The sequence below is a fragment of the Alternaria postmessia genome (assembly GCF_024291825.1).
Source record: "Alternaria postmessia strain BMP 2775 chromosome Unknown scaffold_189, whole genome shotgun sequence".
NCBI lineage: Eukaryota > Fungi > Ascomycota > Dothideomycetes > Pleosporales > Pleosporaceae > Alternaria > Alternaria postmessia.
Genome location: NW_026260262.1, coordinates 1,594 through 27,061, shown reverse-complemented (window position 1 = coordinate 27,061; position 25,468 = coordinate 1,594). Strand labels below are relative to the sequence as shown.

Below are 25,468 nucleotides of genomic sequence, written 5' to 3'. Positions count from 1 at the left end.
TTTGGTTACAACGATAACTCTTTTCCACCTGATCATTCCATACGATACCTCACGGACTACCGCTTTAGTCTACCTCGCCTTAGTACGGACCGAGCCTAGAGAAGTATAGCCTAACCCCGTGTAACAATAGTGGGAGATAGCTCGTGTATTCAGACTACAGGTGTAGGTTGTCAAGAGAATAATCCTGACCTCGCTCTACAGAGCGAGGCGCGCCTTATAAGCAGGTTTAGCGCGTACTCTGTTCCTTCGAGGGACGTGTGTCTCGAGCCCTCGTTACATTAAACCTCTAGCAAACGCTTACTTAACTAAGTTAACTTAATACCTTTAAGACAGCTAAGGATTACTTAATATAACTAAAGGAGACTTCTTCCTGCTCTTCTAGAGGTCCTAGATTAAGGTTTTTAAACCTCCTCTTATTAAGAGGTCCTTTAAAGCAACTAGTATATACCTACCTAACCTAGCGGTTGTACTTAACAAGTTTGCTAAGGAGGGGTTAGATTTAGAAGCTAGTTCAACCTCTGTACTCTCTGAGGAGGATTAGCTCAAGCTAAAGTCAATTGTACGTCGTAAGGTAAGGGATTAGAGCAGCAAGGGCGTCAAGAAGCTTTAGCGAAGTTTACACCACCTTGCAGCTTAAAATACACTCCTTTACAGCAAACTTAAAGGCCTTAGGCAGTTCCTAGCTATTAAGAAGAGGCGGGAAACTAAATTATATACCCTACAGCTTGAGGATTATCCTAAGTATCATAGTAGAGCTGTTTGGTAGTTACTAACAAGCGTTAAACGAGCTCGCGATTACAAGATACAACAACAACAACAAGCTAAGCTTAAAAAGCTTTAAAAAGCTAAGCAAGCCAAGATTAAGAAGGCAGCTTGCGATTGTAAGGCTTAACTCAAAGCTGTAAAGCGTGTAGAGCGGGAGAGACAGGCGGAGGAGAAGAGGAAGGAGGAGGCTAAAAAGCTAGCGAAGAAACAACACCAACAGCTTATTAACAACACTAAAAAGCTTATAAAACTTTCCTAAAATAGTAAGCGCAAGGCTTTACAACCCTATACGCCAGCTACAAAGCGTTAAAAGCGTAGTAGTGTTACTCCAGCTGTAGTAGGAGCCGCAAGGGTTGCACGAGCTGCTCTACCGCGTAGTTGCTGTAATCGCGTAATAACGCCCTCTAAAAGATTATCTGAATAAGCTAAATTTCTTGTAGGCCTGTATTTAGTATAATTCTAGCTTTGCGCAATTTTATTACGATTTGTGGTGGCTCTACAACCTTATCTTTTTGACTATATTGAGTTGTTAGGGGTGATTATTTGGCGTTAGTGATCATCTGGCGCACGGGCACTGTAGAGACAAATGGCAACGCGGTGACTTTCACTGAGATGCTCCATACCAGACGAGAATCATTGACTGAAATCTTTGGGTAAATTAGCTATCAAGGATACGTATGAGACGTTCAGCTGACTTCCTTACAGTACGTGTTTCTGCTTTGCTACCTGCATTCGGTCGGATCGGATGAATCGGTGGTAACGTCTGTCGCTCTGCTACCTATGTAAACCACGAGAAGACAGTGCACGAGATCGTCTCACCCGTTGAGGAGCAAAGCTACAAGTGAAACCATTGCGCGTCGTCCTTGCATTCCAAACCCGTACTAACAACCTTGTAGGTCGCCATTGGAGCTCTGTTTTCCAAGAGCTGCGTCGCCGAACAGAAAAGATTTCAGGATGTCGGAAGATCATACTTCTAGAGAACGCGATAATACTGGATTCTAATCGCCTTGATACCCGACCTTTAGGATCCTTCTATGAAGGTTTTGGCGCGTTGAGTAGCTTGCCCATCGCACAACCACTTCCCAGCTACAACCTTCCGTTCCTGCATCCTAGTCCAGACACGTTCCACACTCTGGAAGGCTCGCCAGATGGCCAGGACCCTGTCTCGAAGTTGAAGAAAGACCGTGAGGATAGGTTAGCGAAGATGCTAAAGGCCGAGCGCGACTTGCAAGAGCGCAACGAGCGACATCTGGATAGTATACTGGGTGCAGAGTTGAGCCGAGTCTATTCAGAGTACATGAGACACCACGGCACTGAGAAAGAGCCCGAACAGTCAGAGACATATCGAGAGCAGCACTTCGTAGATGCTCACATCTCGGTACACAAAAAGAATCCGAAACAATCATCCTTCAGAATCGAGTCATTGGATCGATTCTTGGCGCATAGCCCGGATGACGCTACAGGCGACGACAGCGACGCAGAAGACGAAGAAAGCGATCATGTAAGCGGCACTATTCTATCGAGACTGTTCCCAATTATCAGCCGCAAGATGTGCGAGCACTGTTGCACCGAACACACGACTGTTCCTCCGTCGGTACCTGTTCCAACTTCGCTATGGTGGAAGGACTCGCGCAAGATCCCCGATGATTGCCCGATTTGTCACAAGATATTATTTCACAAAGATCATCTTTTCCAGCCGTCGCGCACTCCAGATTGCGAGATTACAGGCCCGGGTGACTACGTTGGCAAAATCGGAGATAAAAAGGTGATCTAGGCAAGTGATGTGCGCCCGCTGCATAGCTTATCGGACGACGCTCGAGTTCGGTCAACCATGCTGATTTATCGCAATCGCCTGGAAAATTGATGCAGGCAGGAACAGAGACAGGCTTTGCTCATGCCAAATATAGGATTCTTGAATAAAGTAATCTCAAAGCTGTGCGCTGACGCTGGCTACAAATACAAAGATCGCTACTAGTACTGTGTAGATATATCTGTTCTCAATACGCGTAAACCTGGATACCTATCATACATGGCCTTTGTTCTGCTGGACTTCTTTGACATTGATGTTCCTCCACGTCAACGGTCCGATAATCCCTACAACCGAGATAGCAGTACTAGCTAACAGAAGTCGAAGCATCGCATCTTCGTACGCATGCTGGATAGCAAGGCGTGTTAGAGATTTCATAGGGTAAGATAGTTGAGTCGTTATCTCGCCGAAGATCTTATTGAGGTTCGGTAGTTCTTCAGAAGGTAGGTATCGCACCAGTCGATCCGGCACTATGTCAGACCATATGAATGCCGCAATTGTCATACCGATGCCACCACCGATGTTCCCAAAGATACTTACGATTGCGAGCATCGCGGCGACATGTTCGTGCGAACCAGCAGCTAGCATAGCGATCTCGTCCGTGACAACGAGAACGCCTTGCGAGATTGAAATGAAGAGGAAGCACATGATGATATATCCGATGTTACTGGATGTGCGAAAGTACATCATGAAACCCTGACCCAATAGACTTAGCGGGAAACCGACGACTAATGATGTGGTCTTGAAATGGCCGGTTCGATGAATCATGTATCCAGTTGAGACGGCGACTAGTACACTCACAACGGTGTACAGCTGCGCAACGTAACTCGCTTCCTCCACGCTGAGTCCCTGAACAACTTGCAGGTAAGAGCCGAAATAGCTGTTCCATACGGCGTAACTTGCGAAAAGACAAGCGCATAGTAAACATGCGCCAAATACGGTTCGGTCCAAGAGTAGCCTGTATGGAAGGCACCGGAGAGATGCGAAAGACTTCTCCCATACAGCGAATGCCGATAGAAGTAGAACGCCGAGCAGGATCACGCCAACTGTGAGCGGCGAAGACCAAACTTTGCCCGTCAAAGCATACAAGTTAAACGGAAGAAGAAAAAGCGCGATTCCTGTAGAAGCGAGCACCAAGCCAACAGCATTGAACTCCCGACTGTAGTATATCATCAACTCCCAAGGATTCCGCTCACAGTCCTCTTTTGTGACTCTGATAAGTCCCAGTTTCCTCGCTTTTCGATGGTTCACCACAAGTAAACCCAGCAGCGGCAGCGTGACAAGCGGAACAAGCGCGCTGAATGAACCAAATGCCCACCGCCATCCCATGCCGCGAAGATATGCTTGCGCCAAAGGGCCAGCTACCCAGCCTGTAATCAGGCTAGTTGAGTTCATAAGCGCCTGCACCAGCGCTCTGTTCTCCAACTTCGTCGTATCGGCAATGAGAACAGACAAGATATACTGCACACCATTGTTTCCCAAGGTATGAAAGACCATGGCCGCAGCATACGTGCCTATGCCGTCACACACCATCATCATGACCAACCCGCTTGATCCTGTGATAAGGCAGAATAGCAAGCCATAAGGTCGCCCAAAGATATCGATGATCTTCGCGATAGATAGTGTGATAGCACCGCCGAGGATATTGCTTAGTATGCTAACAGTGGGTGTGAAAGCGTGCATAGAAAAGGCTGATGTGACGTATGGAACCAAGGCTAACGTGATGCCGGCGAGCAATGTTTCGACAAAGTAGATGAGCCAAATCATTATGTACACTGCTGTAAGAGAGAAGTTTGACCATGCTTGTGTTGTCGCTTCCATTGCTTGAACGCCTGGGTGGGATTCGACCACTCGACGCGCATGGTCTATTGGTGGACTCATTGGACAACACCCAGAGTGTATTTGGGTAGTGCATCTGAGGTCCTCTGCATCGGTAGATAAGAACAAGGTTGGCGAAAGTAAAGGTTCTTGGATGGATGGACGAGAAGGATGCATAGCAGCAGATGGGGATCGAGAAATAGCCGAGAGGGTGACAACGGTGGTGGTGGTGTGTGCTGTCTCTTTCTGTCTTATCTCATATAACGCTGTGAGAGACGAATGTACAACTGTATCAAGGTGAGGACATTGTTAAGCGAGGGTCCCATAGCGGCTGACACCGAGATACCGAATCGACAACAGCTGAGCAAGCAAAAAGAAAAACCTGGCACAATTGCGCTAAGCATTTTTCGAATTCTCACCGAGCGTGAGAAAGGATCTGACATGTTATGAGACTAGTGTCGGGTTAGAGAGCACTTTTGCGATGATTATGGCTTGAGGCCCTGCACCTTGCTAGTGCACAACCGTGGGGGTACCGAATGCAGGGCTGACGCGCTTATGTAGGATGGCTCGTCCTGCACCTTACCTAACCGCATGATTTACCAATCGGTGTTATCGTTCTAGGGATCTATATCGGCTGCCGCTAAGTATTGCGCAGCAGCGTGGATCTTACTATTCAGTAGAACGACTAACCAGAAAAGGCAGCTAAGTGACACTATGCCGTACGTCTTACTGTCTTCCGAGCCATCAGGTCTAATTGTAGCTGTCGTCCTGTCTACTCTCTTAGAGTATTGTTTCCCTAACAAGCTTCTTTTCTCTTGATGCTTAGAATGAATACAGCTATTTGCTAACCTAGACTGCAATGCGCTAGAGGGCGGTATATCTACTAACTTCTGGACCTCCCGGTAGCCAAGGTGTTGTCAGAACCTAAGTTTCCAGTCCCCGTCTCTTTACAGTTATCTACACAAAGGAAACCGTCAACAGTCTAAAGACCATGGATAGTGTGCGCGGGCTTCCCGTGCTACGGTTATTGGGTACGAAGCGTCTATGCGGCAGGCATAACCCCCCACCAAAGCTTACCATGCTTAGGAAAATCCGAACAGCTTTCCGCTGTTTCTCACGAACTAGGATTCTTCATAAATGTGGGAGTATCTGCTCACTACTCTCTCACTACTGTTACTACTCTACCCGAGCTGCAGTCAATCATCTACGCCGCATTGTCACGTGTCATTCACAGGAACTCCATCCTATCCGCCATACCAGTCGACGAAGTATCTCCAGGCGCCTACTTCGTTCGTTTGCAGTCTCTCGATCTTCGTACCTGCGTACTTTTCAAGACTCGAGCTAGCTCGATTGAACAGAGCAACCAAGACCATGAGCTCGACACAATTCTCCAGGAGGAACACAATACTGACTTCAAGCCTTCCCGTGATGCCCTGCCTTTCTGGCGACTGACTATCCTGCAAGATGCTGTTGAAGAAAAGGGGTGTGGTTTCACCGCATCCTTTGTCTTTCATCATAGTCTTGGCGATGGCGCAACGGGAGTCATATTCCACCAATCGTTCCACCAGGCACTTGAGAGTGCTCTCATGCTACCGTCTCTGGAACCAAACAGCTCGACAATACGGGTGTCTGAAAGTTCGACTCTTCTGCCGCCACTATAAGATCTGCATCCACTGCCATTGAATCCAAACCCACCTCATCACCGCTCGTCGGGTGAGGAGCTGGAAGAGTGGACAGGAGATCCCATCCAACTACCAATGACGTCGCATTACCGAACAATGTTCTTTTCACCAACAGCTTCAGCAAAGTTTGCGCAAAAGTGCAAAGAGAATGGTCTCACAGTGACGTCCGGCTTAACCGCCGTATTGGCCGGCGCGTTGTTCGAGCAGCTTCCAGATACTGTTCGCGCCCTCACAGGTATTATACCGATCAACCTTCGTCCATGGCTCAGCCTCCACCATAACTACAGCCCCGCGAACGAAGCAATGGGCAGTTTCATCGATGCATTGAAAGTACAGATCCGTCGCGAGCATTACTCCTTCCCCACCGACAGCGATGAACACACAGGAGCTACACGCGGAATCGTGGCCGCGCGTCATACAGCAGAATCAATTAAAGGTTACATGGGTACCAAGAGTCCGAGTGGTGAGCCATATACTTCGATCGCTGCATTCGAAGGTATACACGACATAGCTGCGGTCTTCAAGTCTATGGTCAACACGCCCCGCGATGCGGCATTCGAGATCTCGAACCTTGGCCGCTTCCCACCAGCGTCTTCCCCGTCCTTTGACGTTCCTGATAGTGCTTGTGAAGATCGGTGCCGTATCGGACGCATGACCTTCAGTCGTAGTGCCGTTGGCTTCGGCGCTGCGATCACAACGAGTGTTGTGATGGGGAACGATGGTGTCTTGAGTGTGGGGTGGAGTTGGCAAGAGGGAGTGGTAGGGGCAAAGCTTGTGGAAAGTGTTATGGAGAGCTTCAGGAAGGCCGTTAAGGGTGGCGTTCATTTTTGAGGGAAAGTGATAGGGTCAATTAAACCTTGAAATGTAGCAGAGGAATGAAAAGTCACGTTCGACCCCCCGGAACAGTTTTGAGGAAACTGTTACCTACCCACTGAGTAGTCATTCCTGCAAGACGAGATCGCGTAATGCGCAAGTCGAGACGACGTCTCCATGCCAGCATTCGGTCATCATCCCCCGCATGATCAATGTCCTGCGGCGATCTGCTTTTGTTCCAGGCGCGACGCGCAGTCATTTTAGCGCATACTATCAATTCGCTCAATTTGACGCAATTGAGTTGTACATGTACAGCGGGTAGACTAAGACAAGTGATCTTGGCGTAAGATAAACCCGAAAAGCTACATGGCAGTTGGTGGCCTACATGCGCACGCGCGGAGACGAGCCTACAAGAGCATAAGTATAGACTAGGCAGCCTGATCCGCGCAGAAGGCTGAGGCCATTGTCACGCATCGGGTTAGTCGCCCAACACTGCCAAGATATCATCTCGCCCACTCGAAATTCTGACATCTGATCCCCACGGCTGGGACAAACGATTTGCAAACGCGAGATGCTTACAATGGCTCACCGGTGTATTGATGTGGTCATGGAGCAAGATCACAATTCGGGGCGTGCACCTCGTCTTACTTCGCACGGAATCTTAAATGCGTTATTGCACGGCTATGTTAAGCAAGCGGACTAGCGATATATGCAGGGTAGCCGAAAAAGCGTTCTGAGGTTGTATAGCGGTAAGTCTGCTACATGATGGCAACTTGTATCGCACAATCTATAGCCGCAATGTGGGGGAGAATTGGATGTATATGGTGTGCATAGGTCGGCTTATGCTACCAAGCTGAGATGGCATGGTGAAATGTATAAGGATTAGTAACGATTGATCTCTTTTATGAGGAGGAAAGCTCGTTACGAGGACTGCGCGAAACAGAGCAACACAATGCCTCTTGAACCAGCTCAGTTGGTGCAATTCCATTAGATGACTTGGACCTACAGTACATGATTTAGAAGCGTAGTTTGGTGATTCTGAATGGATGACATGTAGGCGACCCGTCACATCAGTCTCGGTACACGGCATGCCACCAACAGAGCAGCTCATGCCGTGCCCCCATCAGTCCTAAGAATAACCAGCATCCTGCTCAACCAACCCTTTTTCGCCGCAATTGCAGCTCCAACAACAGGCACCCCAGGGTTATCAACAGCATCGAACAAATGCGTTCCACCTGGCCAAACATGTAACTCGCATGAGCTTCCGCACCGCCACATATTCAACGCATATGCGACAGCCGGATCACGGAAGACCTCGCATTCAGCCGCGTCGATGTAAGCCTGAGGTAAGTTGGTCAGATCTGTAGCTCGGGAGGGCGCTTGGTACATGGTGACTGTACTGGTGCCGCGCTGACCTGCAAGGGCGTGGTTCCAGGCCGCGCGGTTTGTGATGCCGTTCCATGGCACGCCGTATTCGAATTGTGCGTCCGAGACGCTGTTGCATCGATCATCTAGCATAGGCGAGAGTAACATCTGCGCCTTGATAGGCACAATAGGAACTTTCCTATCGCGGGCTAAGAGGCAGGCGGAGGCAGCGAGAGGGGCACCCCCAGAGGACCCGCAGACGACTATAGCTGCAGGATCGATGCCTAGGCTCATGGCGTTTGTGGAGAGCCAGACGAGTGCTTCATAGCAGTCTTCAGCTCCTCCTGGTGCGGGCGTCTCGGGCGCAAGCCGGTATTCGACTGAGACGACGATGCACGGTATGTCTTGGACGACATCTATTAGTTGTGCGACGGCGCTGAAGCGATCGCCTGAGATCATACCGCCTCCATGGATGTAAAACAAGGCTGGTAGCGCGCTAGACGAAGCCAGTGGTGCGAAAATGGATAAGGCAATGCTGTGACCACTAGGGCTAGTGATGACATGGTGAGTATGCGTCAGGTGCGGATTGGCGTTCAGGATTGGCTCTGGACTTCCCCCAACATCTAGACCACGGAGGAAAGAGATTTCCAACTCTTCTGGTAGGATGACTGAGTCGATGATGGGTGCTAGCTTAGGGTCGATAGGCGGCCTGGGGATTGTAATGCGCGGGTCTAGCTCGGCGGCCTGCGAGTACGGGTACGGGTAGGCCGAAGACTCGGACATGATGGCCGGTGAAGGTTCGTTAGCGAGACACATTTAGACATGGCTTTGCTTGCGTAAATGTACTGGACGCTTGCGGCCATTGTTGAGGTGTTGTGCTGACAGTAAGCATGAGTCGCGGGTAGAATTCTCCAACCGAGGTGAGGTCAAGGGTGCTAACGGCCCGCTCCACATCACAGGGCGTACCAGGCGGCAGGGCATATTATCCGCCGCTGCGGGCGTCGTTCCGACGCAACGCCAACGTCCCACGCACCAGGCTCTCACTACACGCGATGCAGTCCATCCCACGCGTTCTTTGAAAGTCAACGTTTTCTTCCACATCAGGCGTCCTGCCGTGTCAACCCCCTACTTGAACAAGCGCGTCTTTCGATGAGCATATTTGCGAATGAGCACGTTTTCTGTGAGCACGTTTCGATTAGCAACTGCCCTTATTAGTAAAGTCCAGCAACGGATCTTGCGGCTTGGAGCATCGTAGTCGTGCAAACATCCTCGTCCTTAACCTTATTCGGAGACATATTCCGTGACCAACAAACAGCCACCCTCATCGAAATCCCGGTCGCGCCTACTTTCTGAGCTCGAGTGGGGACGATCTATGGTATGATTCATTGCAGCACCGAGGCTGTGGCGGTAGTAACGATCAATCGCATGAAAGGATAGTACGAAGATTGGCACGCAGTCTGGATGTTGTCAGCATGGGATGATCTGATCATAAGAGTTCCAGATATCATAGTCAGCCCGCGCTGCTACAATGCTTACCCGCTCTTCTTGGCTCCGAAATGTTCCTCAAATCAAGTCATTCTCGGCATACATGCGTATCATCGAGGTGCGGCTGAAGGCGGTATATTGTGACATCGCATAAGCATTGGGATGCTGCTTGGTGTGCCCTTCTTCGATCAAGGAGGCTTCCAGCGGTGAGCGGCTATTTGCCCTTGTTGGTTCTGGCCAGCTAGGGGCCACGAGCAGAACGACTGGGCTGTAAATTTGACTGAACGAACGCCTTCCGTGACGGTACGCATACTGAAGTACGTCAATGACGGGGAAAGTCGAGTTGCTGTCGAATCCGTTAGCATCTGGACAACGTGGCTTTTCACGCACACAGATGTGGGAACCACATTGAACACCCCGTCACCTGAGAGGCACTGCCCGAACTCGCAGCATCTGTTGTTGACCACGATCAAAGGATGAGCATGCTTGCGTATACAGCCAAGTACGTGGCTGCGCGAGTGCGCGACGGGAAGACGTCTTGGCTATGGAACACGACAAGTAGGTTTCACAGTGGCGCGAACGCTAACTATCACATGGCCCTTGGCCCGTGTTGGTTCCAACTTAGCCTCTGCTTACTTCCCGTCACAGTTCGACCTCACTCATTCCACATTCTAGTCTCCGCTTGCACATGGAACGGCGCATGGATTACGACTCTTTCCAGAAACACTACCTTGAAGCGGGATGGCTTGGCCGATACGCATTGGTTGCTGACTGTAAAGTCTCGGATTCCAGCTGGTCTCGCAAGCTTCGACTGCGTCAGTGGAACAGTTGCCCTCTAAGAGCTAAGCAGGCTGCCGCTGCCATGACTCGAACTACGCGCTGACTGTATGTCACCTGGAATGAGGCAACTCCGTAAAAGTTGTCCCGCCCCGAACAACCTCATATTACCTCAGCCACCCCTGCAATGTCGATGCTCTGCTTCTATTCGAGTACCGTTACCGGCATTACAGTCACTTCGTGATTTCAGTCAGCGCTGGCTTGACCCGATAATACGTGTGGCGCTTGTTTCTCACCTGCTGAAGTGACCGTGCCTGAGCCATCTAGATTCCAGCAGCTTTATAGAGTTGACTTCTGGACTCGAGCAAAGTTTCACTCATCATTCCAACGTTGCAATCCCTCCCATGTCTCACTAGTCCTGGACGACATGACGATGCGTCTAAACGGCTTGACTAGCAACAACCCCGCTGGACTTGGAATAACGCTGCCATGCGATGATTCGGCGGTTGCCAGCGTTCCTTCCGGCACGGAAGACACATCGAACAAGATTCTCGAAATCATATATGAGCATGCTCTCAACAAGTTCGCTGATTCGAAAGAGCGCCTAGCTGCGGGGACGGTGAAATTCCTTACCGTGATCGACCGCTTCGTCCAAGCAGGCGAACGTGTCGAGACATGTTTACCGGCCTTTCCTTTCAAGTCGGCCAACAAGGTTTACAAAGTGCTCGGATCTCTACCAGATAAGGCGGAGGAACTAGCACTTCAACGGCTGAACCACATGTGCGCAAGGATAGAGGATGTCTATAAGCCCGGAGCGAGAGTCACTATCATCTCAGATGGCATAACCTACAATGGTACGTAAACTCACTGTCAACAGTCATGACCTAGACTAACGAGTATTAGATCTTCTCTCGATATCAGATCGTGAGACATGGGCTTATGGCGAGGCTCTGCGTCGGATGTCGACGGAAAAGAAATTCACATACATCGCCTTCTCTCGACTGAAAGACATACTCGATTTCCCAGACCTGCCGGACAAGCTGCGAGAGATAACATATGTCGCCAATTGCACGAACTTCAGACGCCTACTTCTCAACAAGTACGAGAGTCCTGATATCGATATCGACAAGGAGATCAGAGAACATGCAGACACGAGATTGACTTATCTCGGTTACCGGAAGTTTCTTGAGTCTGATCTGAAGCACATATTCGCGCTCGGAGAGAATCGCGGCAGCAATCAGTATAAGAGAGACGTCAAGTATCTCGCGAAACAGATGCTATACAGAGGATATGTAAGTTCTCCGACAATTCATTTGCCCAATGATTTTACCTCTCTGTAAACTGACAATATGGATAGGCATATGCTGGAGCTGTTAAAGAAGCGTACCCTCATCACCTTAGACTCTCGATACACGAATCGATAGGCGATCACAAGATATCGATTAGTCTGCTGGACACGAAAACAGGTTACACAACGCCATGGCATTGCAGTGTGGCCTTGCTGGCCAACGGAGACTGGGTGAGCGCACCTGCGGGTGAGTTCCGAAAGGACTCGCGGCTCGAGCTCATTCACGAGAACGGACAGCCCAGCCACTTTAAAGAGAAAAGACTGCAGGAATCTGATATGCCGTGGATCACTGAGACAAACGCCAGCTATCTACAAGCTCGGACGCCCTTCAATGGTACACGAAGTGGCTATTCCTCGCCCAGTGCGACGTCTATCGTCAGTGGCATGTCGACGCCACCGACATCCTTTGGGACATCTCCCCCACGTTCATCACACTCTCCGTCGTACTTTTCTCCCAACACAAAACTTCCAGAGACGCCACACATGAATGGCATTGGAAGTGAGCCAGCTTATGGTCGCCGGCTCATACCCCAGATCATGGACCAACTCGCTAGAAATCAACCGGACCAAATCGTTTTCTCGATTGCCAAACCCTCAGATGCAGGCCTTGAACTGCGGGATATATCAGCGCATACTTTCGCGAAAGCAGTAGACAAGACAGCATGGTGGCTTCATCACCAGGTCGGCGAGTCGTCATCGGTGCGACCTGTGGGCTACATCGGCCCTCACGACCTTCGGCACATCCTGATCACCTATGCCTGTGTGAAGGTTGGCTACGCTGCGCTCTATCTTTCGCCCAAGAACAGCACAGAGGGTGCTCTATCTGTGCTAAAAGCAACAGAGTGTGATATTTGGGCTAAGGCACGCGAAGTGGAAGCAGCTCCTCTTGTAGAGGACATCCTAGAGAAACGCCCGATGAAGTTGCTCGAGCTACCATTACTCGACGAGCTTCTGGATGCGGAAGATGTCGAATACTACCCTTACATCAAGGCTTTTGCCGCAGCTGCTACAGACCCTTTCTGTTATCTTCACACCTCCGGTTCGACGGGCGTACCAAAACCGATCCCGTGGACTCACGGATTGATCGGCACGATGGATGCAACACGCTTACTTCCACATGTTGATGGCGACGATGGATTAGTGCCGTGGACGTCGGACTGGAAAGAGGGAGACCGGATTTACTCCTCTTTTCCCATGTGCCACGGTGCTGGGATCATCATGGATATACTCTTGCCAGCTCTTTTCGGTCTGACCTGCGTATTAGGTCCTGAGAGCACTATCCCCAACATCTCACTTCTAGAGACTCTTGCCGATCATGCCAAGATCGACATCTGGAGCATGGTACCATCGCTTGTCGATGAGCTAGGAGAGACGCCTGATGTTTTGGCTAAATTCCAGTCTTCCAAGTTCATCTGTGCGTCAGGTGGGCCGGTCAGCCCTATCAGCGCTGGCAAAGTCAACCATATCGTCAGAGTGCTAAACTTGACCGGAACAACAGAGGGTCTTTTTATCGGCAATCTCGTCGTGAAGAGAGAGGATTGGTTCTGGTTCGCTTTCCATCCTTACTCCGGGTTCGAGTTCAAGGAAGTGGAGCCGGGTATCTATGAGCACTGGGTCCACCGTAATGAACATGCATCCCTGTTCCAGGGCATCTTCCATACATTTCCAGATAAGGACGCCATCAACTTCAAGGACCTGTATAAGCGGCATCCAAACAAGCCCAATCTCTGGGCTTTTACTGGTCGTAACGACGATCTCATTGTTCTTTCTAGTGGGTACAAGATTCTGCCTTTGGAGTTTGAAGCACTTGTCAGTACTCATCCCGCAATTGACGGATGTCTCGTCATAGGCAGCAACAAGCTGCAGGCTGGTCTTCTCATCGAGTTGAAAGACCAAGTAGCCAAGACCGACGACATGATGGAGAGTATATGGGCTAAGATTGAGGATAGCGTCCTGTCCTCACGACAAACCGTACGTCTATCCCGTGACTATATCTGCTTTGCACAGCCAGACAAACCCTTCGTTCGAACAGACAAAGGGACGGTCAAGCGACGAGCTACCTTACTGCTTTACGAAGACTACATCGAGCGATTCTATAGCACTCGCAGTACTGAGACTTCTTTCGTTGTCAATATCAGCTCTGCATCGACAATGCAGAGGTCAGTGCGTGAGATTCTTGCTTCATCACTCCCACCAATCCAATCTGCTTCTCTAGATGATGACCTATTCGAACTTGGCCTCGATTCATTAGGGGTATCGGCCGCTATCAATGCCATCCGAGCAGCGATCAGGTGTTTAGACAAACTCGCACCTCGCCATCTCTACGCCAATCCCACTTTGGCCAGCTTCACTGCTGCTCTCCAGCTGATGGTTGCTCAAGCGCAAGATGCCGGTAACATAAAGCCTATTTCCAACGATCGAGAAGCGAACATGCAGCGCATGATTGCGCAGCGAAGAGCATGGCAGTCTTTTCGATTGAACTCCTTCGACTACGTCAACCCGAACCATTACATGGGGCTGGTGTTTTACTTCCCCCTCCAAGAGGGCGTTACATTCGAAGAGACATTCGCCAACATGCAAGCAGGACTTAATCGAACATTTGAGCTCATACCAGCATTAGGCGGCAAAATGATGACATGCTCCAAAGACGAGATCGGATACACCAAAGGCGATCTCTGCGTAACTGTACCACCCTTCGGCCAACCAGCTCGCGATCGTTTAGTCTACAAAGACTTATCTGATGTGCTTCCTGCATTCGAGAAACTGCGAGGCGATGGATTTGTGCCATCAGCCTTCAAAGACGAGCTGGTTCTGCGACAAGACACTTTCCCGCAGCTTCCCGCGGATATACTCGTAGCGCAGGCCAATTTTATCAAAGGTGGTTGCATTCTTGCTGTCGATCTGAACCACTGCTGTTTGGATGGTGTGGGGGCTATCATCGCGATAAAAGCATGGGCTGAGAATTGCAGATATCTGCAAGGCGACACCTCAGCAACTTGTTCATGGTACGACACAGAGAGCTTCAATCACAGCCTTCCAGAGGTTCTGCATGAGCTGGAGGGATACGGGCGTCCAGCAGAAGAGGTCGATCTCGATGTTTGGGGCATGCTCCCCTTTATCCCGTCAGCTGATGTTCTTGAAAGGCATGCTTCAAAACGATCAGAACCTCTAGGCTGGCCACTAAGCTACCCACTGCACTCAGTATGGCCATTACCCTGTGCAGAGCGGAAGATGGACACCACTCTATTCCTGATCCCACCTGAGAAGGTCGAGCTACTCAAAACGAACGTCCTGCGCGATCCCGAAGCCACCGGGACCATCATATCGATCAGCGACATCATCCAAGCCTTCTTTTGGCGTTCAGCCCTCCGTGCACGATATGCCGTAGCCAAAGCTGATGGCCGAGATTTCAAACCTGATGACCACTCTATCCTGGAGTTGCCAACAGACGGGCGCCCTTACTTCTCCTCTCTGCTACCTACATCATACATGGGCAGCCTACTCACCCTGAACCGGACAAGCATGTCATTAGAAGAACTCTGCGCCCCAACGACAAGTATCGCACACATAGCACAAGTACTTCGCACATCCGCTGCACGCATGACACCAGGGCTTGTTCACGACGCATTTACTCTTCTCCAATCCCTTCCCGACCACTCACGCTTCTCGACCGCGAATATGGGTCTCGACCACATGCATGCCATGATCTCAAACATGATTCTCTTTGAGATGAAAGAGATCAATTTTGGCAGCACCTACTTTGGTAATGAGGGGAGTCCAGAGAGTATGAGGCCGCAGCTAGAGCGCGGAAACGGGAGGTTTAGATTTTTGGTTGTGTTTCCGCTCAAGAGCGATGGGAGTGTGGAGTTAGTTATGGGGACGTTTCCAGAGGAGAGGGAGATGCTGGCGGCGGATCATGAGTTTACAAAGTATGCACAGTTAGTTGATGTGGCGGTTTGTTGAGGGGTCGTGGTTAAGCCGCCTTGGGAAGGTGTCAGCTGTAGTCTGAGTGGTACAGGAGATTAATTCAGGGCACTTTGCCGATGTTTCGCTCACCCAGCATGTAGCACAAGTCACATAAGTTCATGACAATACTTACCCCTCCATCACAGCATGGACCGCCACCGCATGGCAGATCACGCTTTGCCTGATGAGCTCTAGCGCCCATATCCCTGCCTCCGCGGCTTCGGAACGTCATCGCCCATCACCAAATTTCGGGTTCTGCAGGCCAACAGCGCATGCGATCGATACCGAAGGACTATTACAACGACTCGACCCAAACTTGAGACACTGCAACCGCTTCCGCCGAAGACCTCGTCAACGCACTTTGAGAACCGTTTCCGAGCCAGCATGGCGACCCACGAGCAGTACATATTGCACGTAACAGCAGGCGCAACATACGACACCTCGAAACACCAAGATGTACTTGTAAACAGCGAGAAGCCGGTGGACGTATCCTCCGATCTCATCGACGCGAAAATACATATGCGCATCAAAGATTACCGAGGTACGTTGCACGCTCTGGCTTGCCCCCACCCACCGATGGTGGAGGTTTTGCCTGCCTCCCTTCTGAGCCGACCGGCAACCACCTCCCTCTTCCCCTACCATTACCATGCGCTGCCACTAACAACACCTCCCCAGGCTTACCTGAAGGCTCCCCGAAAACATCTCCTTACTTCTCGACCCCACAACACCCATACGACCGCTACTCGATCTCCTTCTCCTTCACCCCCAAACACGATATCGCAGGCGATAAACTCGTCTTCGGAAACGACTTTGACCACCCGATACGCGATCGCCTACCCCCGTTGTTTGACAAGGCGTTTGGAATAGTCAAGTGGTGGATCGACCCGGGTCTCGATGGCGATGTATACGCCGACGAGCCGTACCTATACGGCGCGCTGCTATCTTCTATAAATGTGCTCAGGATTGGCAGCAAGGCAGACGGAGATAAGCCTAGTGGGGACGACCTAGAGGGCGAAGCGCAAACGCAGGGAGATGTTGAAGTGCCTGGATCAGATGGTGAGGCTATCGTCTACGAGGAGGGTGCAGACGGCGACGGAGTCGAAGTCAGGAAAGAAAAGCGCGTACCGGATAAATCTGGAGCGAGGCAAAAGTTCTTCCTCACGGAGCAAAATCGAAAGGATTTCGTGTTCGAGGCGGGAAGGGAATACAAGTGCGATTTCTTCAATCCATACCTTGACTTCAATGAGTTTGCGCTGAAGATTGGGTATGGATTGCCTAATATCAGTATGATTGGGCATTGGGATGGACAGCCCCTGCGGTACGTTACAACTTTCTTTGTTCTTTGTCCTCTTGTTCTGCTGAGCATTCCACCGCTACTTACACATACACCTTTCTTTGGACCGTGGGATATGGAGCTGACTTGATCAATTATACTAATCAGATCGCACACACTTAGATATGTGCTCAAAAACCGGGAAACCAACCAAGAGCTCTTTGTTGTAGTGATCGAGCTGCTGCCTACCGAGCAGGCGAGGAAAGAAGGTGCGGAGGATCCCAAGGAGAAGTTTGAGCAAGTACATGGAAGTGAGAAGAAGGAAGAGAAGAACGAGGATTTGGATTAGGACATGGTGGGTTGTTGGCTGAAGGACGGAGTTAGGGCTAGTGGTTCGGGAAACGGAATGGAATGGTGCGCGGCATCGCTACGGGTAATTCCCAGGGTAAGGTGTAATGAAGTCGGCATTGACGTGGCGATAGATCAGCAAGTGTAGTAGTAGACTTAGTCATTTGATATTTGCCTTGAATGTCGATTGTCTTTGGTCCCCGTGGGGTACAGACCGTTGGCATTCCGCGGCAGAGGAAGCTCGGACCTCCGAACTTCGGCGTAAGCTGCGGCAACACCAAAAATTCCAGGGCCGAGCAACCCGCACCGCATCACAGCTTCAACATGGCCGCACGCACTTTGAGGATAGGTAAGGCAGTCAATTGCACGATGACGGCGCAGAACGTATCTGAGGTCGTCGACTAATGCCCCTTAGGCCTCATCCCAGGCGACGGCATCGGCCGCGAAGTAATCCCCGCGGGCCGCCGCATCCTCGAAGCCCTGCCCTCTTCGTTCGGCCTCAAGTTCTCCTTCTCGCACCACGAGGCTGGTTGGGAAACGTTCCAGAAGACGGGCGCCGCCCTGCCCGACAAGACGGTTGAGGCGCTCAAGTCCGACTGCGATGGCGCCCTTTTCGGAGCCGTCAGCTCGCCCACTGTGCAAACCAAAGGCTACTCCAGCCCGATCGTCGCACTGAGAAAGCGCATGGGCCTGTACGCCAACGTCCGTCCTGTGAAGAGCGTGAGGGGAGCAGCGAGGAGTGTAGACCTGGTGATTGTGAGGGAGAACACCGAGGATCTTTACGTCAAAGAAGAAAAGACGTACGCGGCGCCCGACGGCTCCAAGATTGCAGAGGCAATCAAGCGCATCTCGGAAACAGCATCCTTCAACATTAGTGCCATGGCCGGCGACATCGCGCTCCGCCGCCAGCGCGTCCGCGATGCGGGTGCAAGCTCCATCCACAACTCGCCGCTCGTAACCATCACACACAAGTCCAACGTGCTTTCGCAGACCGACGGCCTCTTCCGCGAGACAGCCCGCCGCGCACTCCAAGACGCCAAGTACGGTCTCGTCGGCGTAGAAGAGCAGATCGTAGACTCCATGGTGTACAAGCTCTTCCGCCAGCCTCAGGACTACGACGTCATCGTCGCGCCCAACCTATACGGTGACATTCTCTCCGACGGCGCGGCGGCCCTCGTTGGCTCCCTTGGCCTGGTTCCTTCTGCGAACGTTGGCAAGGACTTCGTCATCGGAGAGCCATGCCACGGTTCCGCACCAGATATCGAGGGCCAGGGCATCGCGAACCCTATTGCGACGATCCGGTCTACGGCGTTGATGCTGGAGTTCATTGGTGAGGAAGAGGCGGCGGCGGCTGTGTACAAGGCAGTGGACGCCAACCTCGAGGAGGCAAAGCTACTGAGCCCGGATATGGGTGGCAAAGCCAAGACGGAGGAGATCATCGAGGATATCTGCAAGAGGTTGTAGACATGTGATTGTCGAAAGTTGATCAAGGCTGCTCGCGGGTGCTGTTCGGGTACCCTGAGACTGGTCCAGAATGACGATCCACAAATTTCATGCGCGTAAATACCGACCAGATGAGATATATGATGTGCAATTAGACGAATACTCCATATACTCCAACCAGTTCCACCAAATTCGTCACTCCAATCCAAAACCTTGCTCCGCTGTTGATCATATCCTAGTAAGAGCCTCGACATCAACTCGTTGATAGAAAGAAACATGCCCAAAGGTTTCCCAATACTGCGCCAACCGGTCATGCGAGATGAGGATGAGTTGACTCGTCATGTAATTGTCTAGATGAAATGAGCAAATCGCGTTCCACAATAATCACAATGGATACACGGAAACGTACCATTCCTGAAGCCTGTAGCAGCGATATGCCCAACACTTCTCACAATCCTTGCGCCCTTGAAGATCTCCTCTTTGGCGACGCGGATCAAGCCATTAGGTCCAATATCAGGTGCTATAAAGGTAAATTCTCCGCGTGGAATATTTGGATCGCCTGTCAGCTTGACAGCCTCGATGCGACCACGATATACGTCCGGGTCTTCTTCTTGTCCAGTGCTAGCGGTGTGTTCCGGTCCACTACTCTGACTGATATGAAACGCTTCCTGCAACGTAGCAACGCTGTCTTCCAAGTCATCTGCAGTCTCCATTGCCGCGACACTGCCCTCGCCATCCTCGGACGCAACATCTGTAGGCGCGGTGGTCCAACTCCCTTCACTAGACACACTACCCTCTCGTTCCCTCGCCCTCATTGCCCACAAGGCCTGTTCAGGCAGCGGCTTTGCATCCGCCTCATCCGGCTGCATGATGACGAGAAACTCGCAGCCATGGCCCGCGTAATCGCCGCACCAGATGCCCTGCCACGGTTTCTGCTTGGTCGGTGTGTAGCATTCTTCAGGTAGCGTGGCCCACGTCGTCACGTCCTCGCCGATGCGCATACCCAGGCCGAGTGCGCGTGTAGAGAACTCCATCCACCGGCGGATGCGAAATGTGGATGTGGACAGCTGGGTCAAAGTAGCGGGTTTCTGGCCTGGTTGGCGGAAGCCGGATGGGGAAGTGTCGTTGCGTGTGCGGTCGTGACTGGGCAAAGTGAGAGGTGGCCATACGGGCGTTGCATCGCCTGTGATGGCTTGGGGCCAGGGGCGCGTGAGCATGAGTTGCGAGAACAGACTCGCGGCTTGCTGTTGCCGGTCGCGGTAGAGGCTCATGCGAATTTCCTTCTGGAGACGATAGCCGATGGGTCCAATGGCTTCTTCGTAGGCATCTTTGTTTAGTCGGACAACAGGCGCGTTGAGGTCAAGGCGTATCTTTGGGTTAAAGGTGTGGATTATGGCTTCCGGGTGCTGCTCCCACGATAGTGCAGACGGAACGCCGCGTTCGGCTACAAGGGCGTAAGCTTCGATTGCGTCGAGGCGGTGGTCGTAGCGTGCGATGAGGAGCTTGCCCGTGTGCGCGGTGTCGGCGAACCAGATCTTTCGCCGGGCGATGAACCAATATGGGTGGTGTCGCTGGAAGAGGTCGCGCCATGTCAAGTGTGCGGGTTTGGTGATGGCGGGGACTTCTGCTTGTACAAACGTTTGCCAAAGTATATCCTGGAGAGTGTGCTGGCGCAAGGATTTGCTGACCATGCCCACTGTAAGAAGATCGGAAAGATGGAGGTAGCGGAGTACATCATGGAGTAACTCCGAAGGCAGGTTCAGCAACGGCGGGATGGTTGTCTGTGATGCTCCGCTTGGGGTTTCGGAAGATCGTGTCTCCATTTGGTTGCGCCTTTATGTGACGAGCTTGTTATGAATGTTTACAGTCAGTCCCTGTTTAGGGAATGGATCGTCTTTCCAAGTATGCAATCTGGGTGGCAAAAAGCTTATGTCGTGTTCTTTCTGGCACAGGCGCCTATTGAATGCAAGCCGCTGCGACAAGGGAAGGAATCCGAATCTATCACAGCTGAGTTTTCAGCTCTTTTGTCGCGTCTCCAAGGTGTCTGCTGTTCAGGCGCCTCTTTTCTCGGCAACGTCCCGTGGTGACACCTTCCCACCTTCGCCTAGTCGCAACAAGTCCGGGGTAGATTGGCGTAATCAAGCAACGAATACGAGAGCCATGTACGATGGAGTACTAAGTCGCGTATCTTGGGTCCGTCAAGTACCTGCTGTTTTAGGTCGTGGGTGGTCTTGCGTGATGATGGCGATGTTGCGATATCGGATGATGTGTCGCAAGGGTGAGGAGGCGACTTTGAAGGTAGGTGCACGAGGATCGTCTATGGCGGTAGAATGAGGATGGCGTTGCAGGAAGCGACTGAAAATAGCGGAGATGATTATTGAAGACTTGGGTACGATGGTTACATGGAGTTGTTGCGCTACGTGATGCATAGCAAACACGATGTCGTGGTACGTCACCATCAGTCCGTGCGCCGCGGCGGGTGGCTTTTGTGGGGTGTGTGGAACCTGACTTCTTCGATCCTCACCCGTACACCTTCATGAATTCTGCGCATGTCAATAACATTGCAGGCTGCAAGATCAAGTTGCCTGGAGCATCATCACGATAATCGGGAACAACCGTGAACGTGACTGTACGAAAGAGTCGTAACGATGGTATTCTTTCTGCGCGGCATCGGTGCATCTACTCTTACCACGCACCACTCTATGCTTGCCCCTACTCGCGTTCATCCCTGATTACTATAAGCCTGGTCTATAGACCCAAGGCTGTATCTTGTCCATAACAAAGTACTACGACCCTCTGTGTACGATCTCAGCCTTGGCCACTGCTACTTCGGACTAATGGCGAGCACATGTCCAGGATCATCCATGTACCAGTCAACCGGCACATTCAGATCCTCCAGATCGCTTCGCTGGAGTTGTTCCAGGGCTTCACAAAATATTCACCGGGGGTTTATGTTCACATTCGTTGCTGTTGCAAAGTCGAAGCAAGCGTTGGCGTTCATATAGAGTGCTTCGTTACGAGCAGCGGTTTTGTATGGTGATTGCTGATATAGATGCTCGTCAGATCGTGCAAGCGATTCATCGACTTCATCAAGGAAGATGTGCTGGGGTAATAGCAAAGGTTATTGTAATCTTCTACATGGGCAGCATCTTCTGCTTCTCAATCTAGCCCTGGTTCAAGTTTATCAATACAATCGTTCGTTAGTCATGAAGTCTCCTTAGGTAACCTTTAACATGGGACAAACGATAGGCTTGTTAGCCCTACCCAGCTGCTAGAATATCAAAGGTGTAATTGTAGGCAATAGTACCAGCTCTGCGTTAAAAGAACAGTAAGGGATCGCCTATCTATAACTACCTAATGAATACATAGAAGGAGCAATGTTCCTTATCCCTCCTATAGAGTCAATGTCTTTCCTTTTACCTAGATTCATTCATGCGGTACCTGGTGCAAACGCTGCTGCTATACCAACGAGCTTAGCCCCAAGTACTTCCTGTTGTTCTCCTGGGCCCAAGGCACCCTTCACAGGATACCTTGCCTCGAAGCGGATACTTCTTCCTTCGACGATCAACGCAACTTCGTAATCGACTTCCCAGAAGCATCTCTTAGATCCTTTGTGTATGCTAGCCTCAGATGGGTACTGCGGCACAATACGACCTTCATCTTTCAATCTTGTCAAATCGGTCTGGAGAAAGCCGACCATGACAGCTCCTGCCCCGATGTTAGCTTGGTATGCGCATTGCGAGTCGACGTCACCTTTGTTCTTAATGTTCGTTTTTCTGTAATGATCTGGTCTCGGTTCGTCACACATCCAAAGCTGTTCAGCGCTCAACAACTTCTTTCTTGTCAAGGGAAAGGTATGCTTGACGTGGAAAGTGAAGGCTTGCATGTTCTCCACCCTTTCACCCTGCCTCAAAGTCAATGAAGTGTAGAATCAAATCTGCAATATATGTACTGACTGCTTGTAACACCCACCGGATAGTCTCGTCAACGTATCGTTCGCCGTCAACGCGGTTGATTCGGCATGTTGTTCCCCTGTGCTCTGGTATGTTCTCAGGATCGTACGATTCACTGAAGAGAAACCCGTAGCTGCATTGTGTAATGCGACTTGGTCCAAATCTTTTGTTGAGTGCTCGGAGGACCGCGCCTCTAGCTACTGCGGTTGATCTAATGGCTCGTTAGTCTATGTTACCTAACTCGCATATCTGGGAGTGAGATTGACTGACGGGCTTCGTGGGACGATGAGATCAATTTTCGCTCCCTTACAATCTGCACGTTTCGCAAGGTAGTTTCTCAGGTGACTTTGGAGTGAAGGCGATTGACCAAACCCGCCAGTTAAAATGACCTTCTCGACTTGTCGATTCTTGTTCTCTGCAAGCTCCAGTTGGTTCTCCAGAACTTCTTTCGCGCAGTCTAGCGATGGCTGGAAGAACTTCTTCATTGTTTTCCTGGAAGAGCAAAGTCAGCTTTTGCAATCATGCGACGAAAGTGAGGAGAGAAATCACCTCTTCAGTTCTAGGTTGTTTTGGTAGAAGCCTTTTTTCTGATTCTCTCTGAGATTCTCGATATGTACTATGTATGTTTCTTCTTTTCGCTTTGTGATATCGATGATCCGCTTTTGATAATTCTCGAAGATAGTCGTTCTGATTCCCACAATGCTTCTTAATGTCTTCGGATTGTGTACGTCATCGATCAGGTATTTCTCGTTCGCGAGCTTCTGGAGTAGTTTTTGCTCAAATCGTTCATTGATGAAGCTTGCCCCAAGTAACTGACCTTCGCAAAGTTAGTCTTGTCGCTTTCGTTGGCCGATTGACTCACTATCGGGGGCAATGACCTCCTCAGCCAACCGCACAGGATCGCTGTTCACGCATCTGTACGTCACAGCATCCACTGTGCCTCCTCCCGCATCGAGGATCACAGCTGTCTCATTGCTCTGTGGGATGTTATCAGCGAAGAGGTCTTTGATGATCAGAGAAGCTTACATAGAGTTTACATCCCGCCTCTGCAAGGATACACTCAGCAGCAGCCTCTGGCTCCGAGATCATGAACAAGTTACAAACGTCGTCCTCGGCATTTTTGCTGAGACCGACTTCCTTTACAGCCTCCTCTAGTGCCGTCTGCATAACTCGACATGCAGTGACAGGCCATTTAGCTGGCACACACAACACAAACTCAATAAGCATGTTCTGTTGGAGCTCATGCGAAGAAAGTAGTTGTTCCTTTGTGTGGTTTAGCAGGTGCGTCAGATAATGCCTGTAAATATCTGTGTCCTTATCGATGATACCCCGTTTTCTCAGTGCTGTCAGAGTGGACCGGAGTTCGTCCCGAATGTGATCAGTCGCGCTTTTCGAAACAAGGTTGAGTTTGATTCTGGTGAGTGGCCGAGCCTCATCAAGAGGGGCATTCATGACGTTGAGCTTTTGCTGGACCTCGTAACCCCAGTATTGCTTTGCTTTGCTCGGTGCTGTGGATCTAGTCTGTGTTTTGGCAAGGTCCTCGACTCCATTGCTATCCTCGAATTGCAATCGTGACTCCTCATCCTCGGATTCATCATCGTCGCTGCTTGACACTTCGTCATCGCTCACGCAGCTTTGATGGTCATCGTCGGATGTGTTGGCAAATCGCTGTTCACCCCTTCCTGTGCGTCCATGATCGTACCACAACTCAGTTGGCACATCTTCTCGAAAATCTAGTTTACCAGGTGGGGGTTCGTAGCCTGGGTAGTTGCCAATGCATCTCACATGGCTGATGTCCACGTTTTCTGGTGAGACGCCTCTCGGTATAACGGTGTATGCAACAGAGCTGAATGTTGTACCGAAGTCGATAGCGATAATCATACGGTCCTCGTAGAGGTTACTTAGATGGCCATGATCCATCGGGGGTACGTTCGTAGTGATAAGGTCGTCCTCCTCTATCGTCATCTCGACGTCCGAATCCTGATCCATGTTTTCGAAGAAGAATTCCGAACCAAGGTCAATGTGGCCATACTTGACTGCTGAGCTTCGTGTTGAAGGTGTCATGTTTTCATGCGTGTGTGATCAAAGAAAATGATCGATCAATCCAGTCGAGTGGTAATCAAATGCACAGAAGCAACCGTGAGATGCGAAACTTCACAAGTGCTAGGAGAAGTCAAGCACAATAAGTTCGACTTGCTACCCATGTACAAACCCCACTTGTCTTCGTCTGCGCACGGCGCACACATGTCAATGTAAACGGATACGCAGGAGTGTCAGGAAGTGTTTCGTAACGCGAGTCAGCCTTGCAGCCTACTTGGCGTTGTTCATGCAAGCAGGGATGGAATCCTATCACCGCCCCCAATGAAGGCGCGCTAGCCACAACTGAGAAAGTTCATTGCGAACCCTTGGAAGTATGCAGGATGTGAACAAACATCCAAAAGGCTCATGTAGCCTGCCCCTATGTCTTTCGAGCAGATTTTGAAGCATCGATATTTCGATACCACACACACGCATGCTTCTCTTTTGATACCTACTCCCTGATCTCAATGGCGATTCCAATCCTATTGGAAATTCTGGCGATCCTCGATTTTCTTGTTCCAGTCCCTTCGAGTAGATCGGTGCAGG

The 25,468-nt window shown here is 50.7% G+C and overlaps 8 protein-coding genes across 8 annotated transcripts; 4 read left to right on the top strand and 4 right to left on the bottom strand.

Annotated features, from left to right (window-relative positions):
* Positions 1-2,788: 2,788 nt before the first annotated feature.
* J4E82_011356 (uncharacterized protein) lies at positions 2,789-4,393 on the bottom strand (the record flags this gene model as incomplete). Its single annotated transcript, XM_051737564.1, has 1 exon — positions 2,789-4,393. The coding sequence occupies one exon, from the start codon at positions 4,391-4,393 to the stop codon at positions 2,789-2,791; it is 1,605 nt and encodes a 534-aa protein (XP_051582684.1).
* A 988-nt stretch (positions 4,394-5,381) lies between these two features.
* Positions 5,382-6,051, top strand: J4E82_011355 (uncharacterized protein; the record flags this gene model as incomplete). Its single annotated transcript, XM_051737563.1, has 2 exons — positions 5,382-5,421; positions 5,477-6,051. 2 exons carry the CDS (start codon positions 5,382-5,384, stop codon positions 6,049-6,051), a joined length of 615 nt encoding a protein of 204 aa, XP_051582683.1.
* Positions 6,052-6,168: 117 nt separating this feature from the next.
* Positions 6,169-6,903, top strand: J4E82_011354 (uncharacterized protein; the record flags this gene model as incomplete). The annotated part of the gene is made up of 1 exon (XM_051737562.1): positions 6,169-6,903. One exon carries the CDS (start codon positions 6,169-6,171, stop codon positions 6,901-6,903), a length of 735 nt encoding a protein of 244 aa, XP_051582682.1.
* Positions 6,904-7,992: 1,089 nt separating this feature from the next.
* On the bottom strand, positions 7,993-9,033 carry J4E82_011353 (uncharacterized protein; the record flags this gene model as incomplete). The annotated part of the gene is made up of 1 exon (XM_051737561.1): positions 7,993-9,033. The coding sequence occupies one exon, from the start codon at positions 9,031-9,033 to the stop codon at positions 7,993-7,995; it is 1,041 nt and encodes a 346-aa protein (XP_051582681.1).
* A 1,906-nt stretch (positions 9,034-10,939) lies between these two features.
* J4E82_011352 (putative NRPS-like protein biosynthetic cluster) lies at positions 10,940-17,448 on the top strand (the record flags this gene model as incomplete). Its single annotated transcript, XM_051737560.1, has 6 exons — positions 10,940-11,366; positions 11,416-11,804; positions 11,870-15,814; positions 16,088-16,367; positions 16,502-17,144; positions 17,283-17,448. 6 exons carry the CDS (start codon positions 10,940-10,942, stop codon positions 17,446-17,448), a joined length of 5,850 nt encoding a protein of 1,949 aa, XP_051582680.1.
* Positions 17,449-17,771: 323 nt separating this feature from the next.
* Positions 17,772-18,911, top strand: LYS12 (homoisocitrate dehydrogenase; the record flags this gene model as incomplete). The annotated part of the gene is made up of 2 exons (XM_051737559.1): positions 17,772-17,796; positions 17,863-18,911. The coding sequence occupies 2 exons, from the start codon at positions 17,772-17,774 to the stop codon at positions 18,909-18,911; spliced, it is 1,074 nt and encodes a 357-aa protein (XP_051582679.1).
* A 207-nt stretch (positions 18,912-19,118) lies between these two features.
* Positions 19,119-20,713, bottom strand: J4E82_011350 (uncharacterized protein; the record flags this gene model as incomplete). The annotated part of the gene is made up of 2 exons (XM_051737558.1): positions 19,119-19,240; positions 19,300-20,713. The coding sequence occupies 2 exons, from the start codon at positions 20,711-20,713 to the stop codon at positions 19,119-19,121; spliced, it is 1,536 nt and encodes a 511-aa protein (XP_051582678.1).
* Positions 20,714-22,320: 1,607 nt separating this feature from the next.
* On the bottom strand, positions 22,321-24,907 carry J4E82_011349 (uncharacterized protein; the record flags this gene model as incomplete). The annotated part of the gene is made up of 5 exons (XM_051737557.1): positions 22,321-22,794; positions 23,233-23,335; positions 23,393-23,660; positions 23,706-23,820; positions 23,870-24,907. 5 exons carry the CDS (start codon positions 24,905-24,907, stop codon positions 22,321-22,323), a joined length of 1,998 nt encoding a protein of 665 aa, XP_051582677.1.
* Positions 24,908-25,468: the final 561 nt, after the last annotated feature.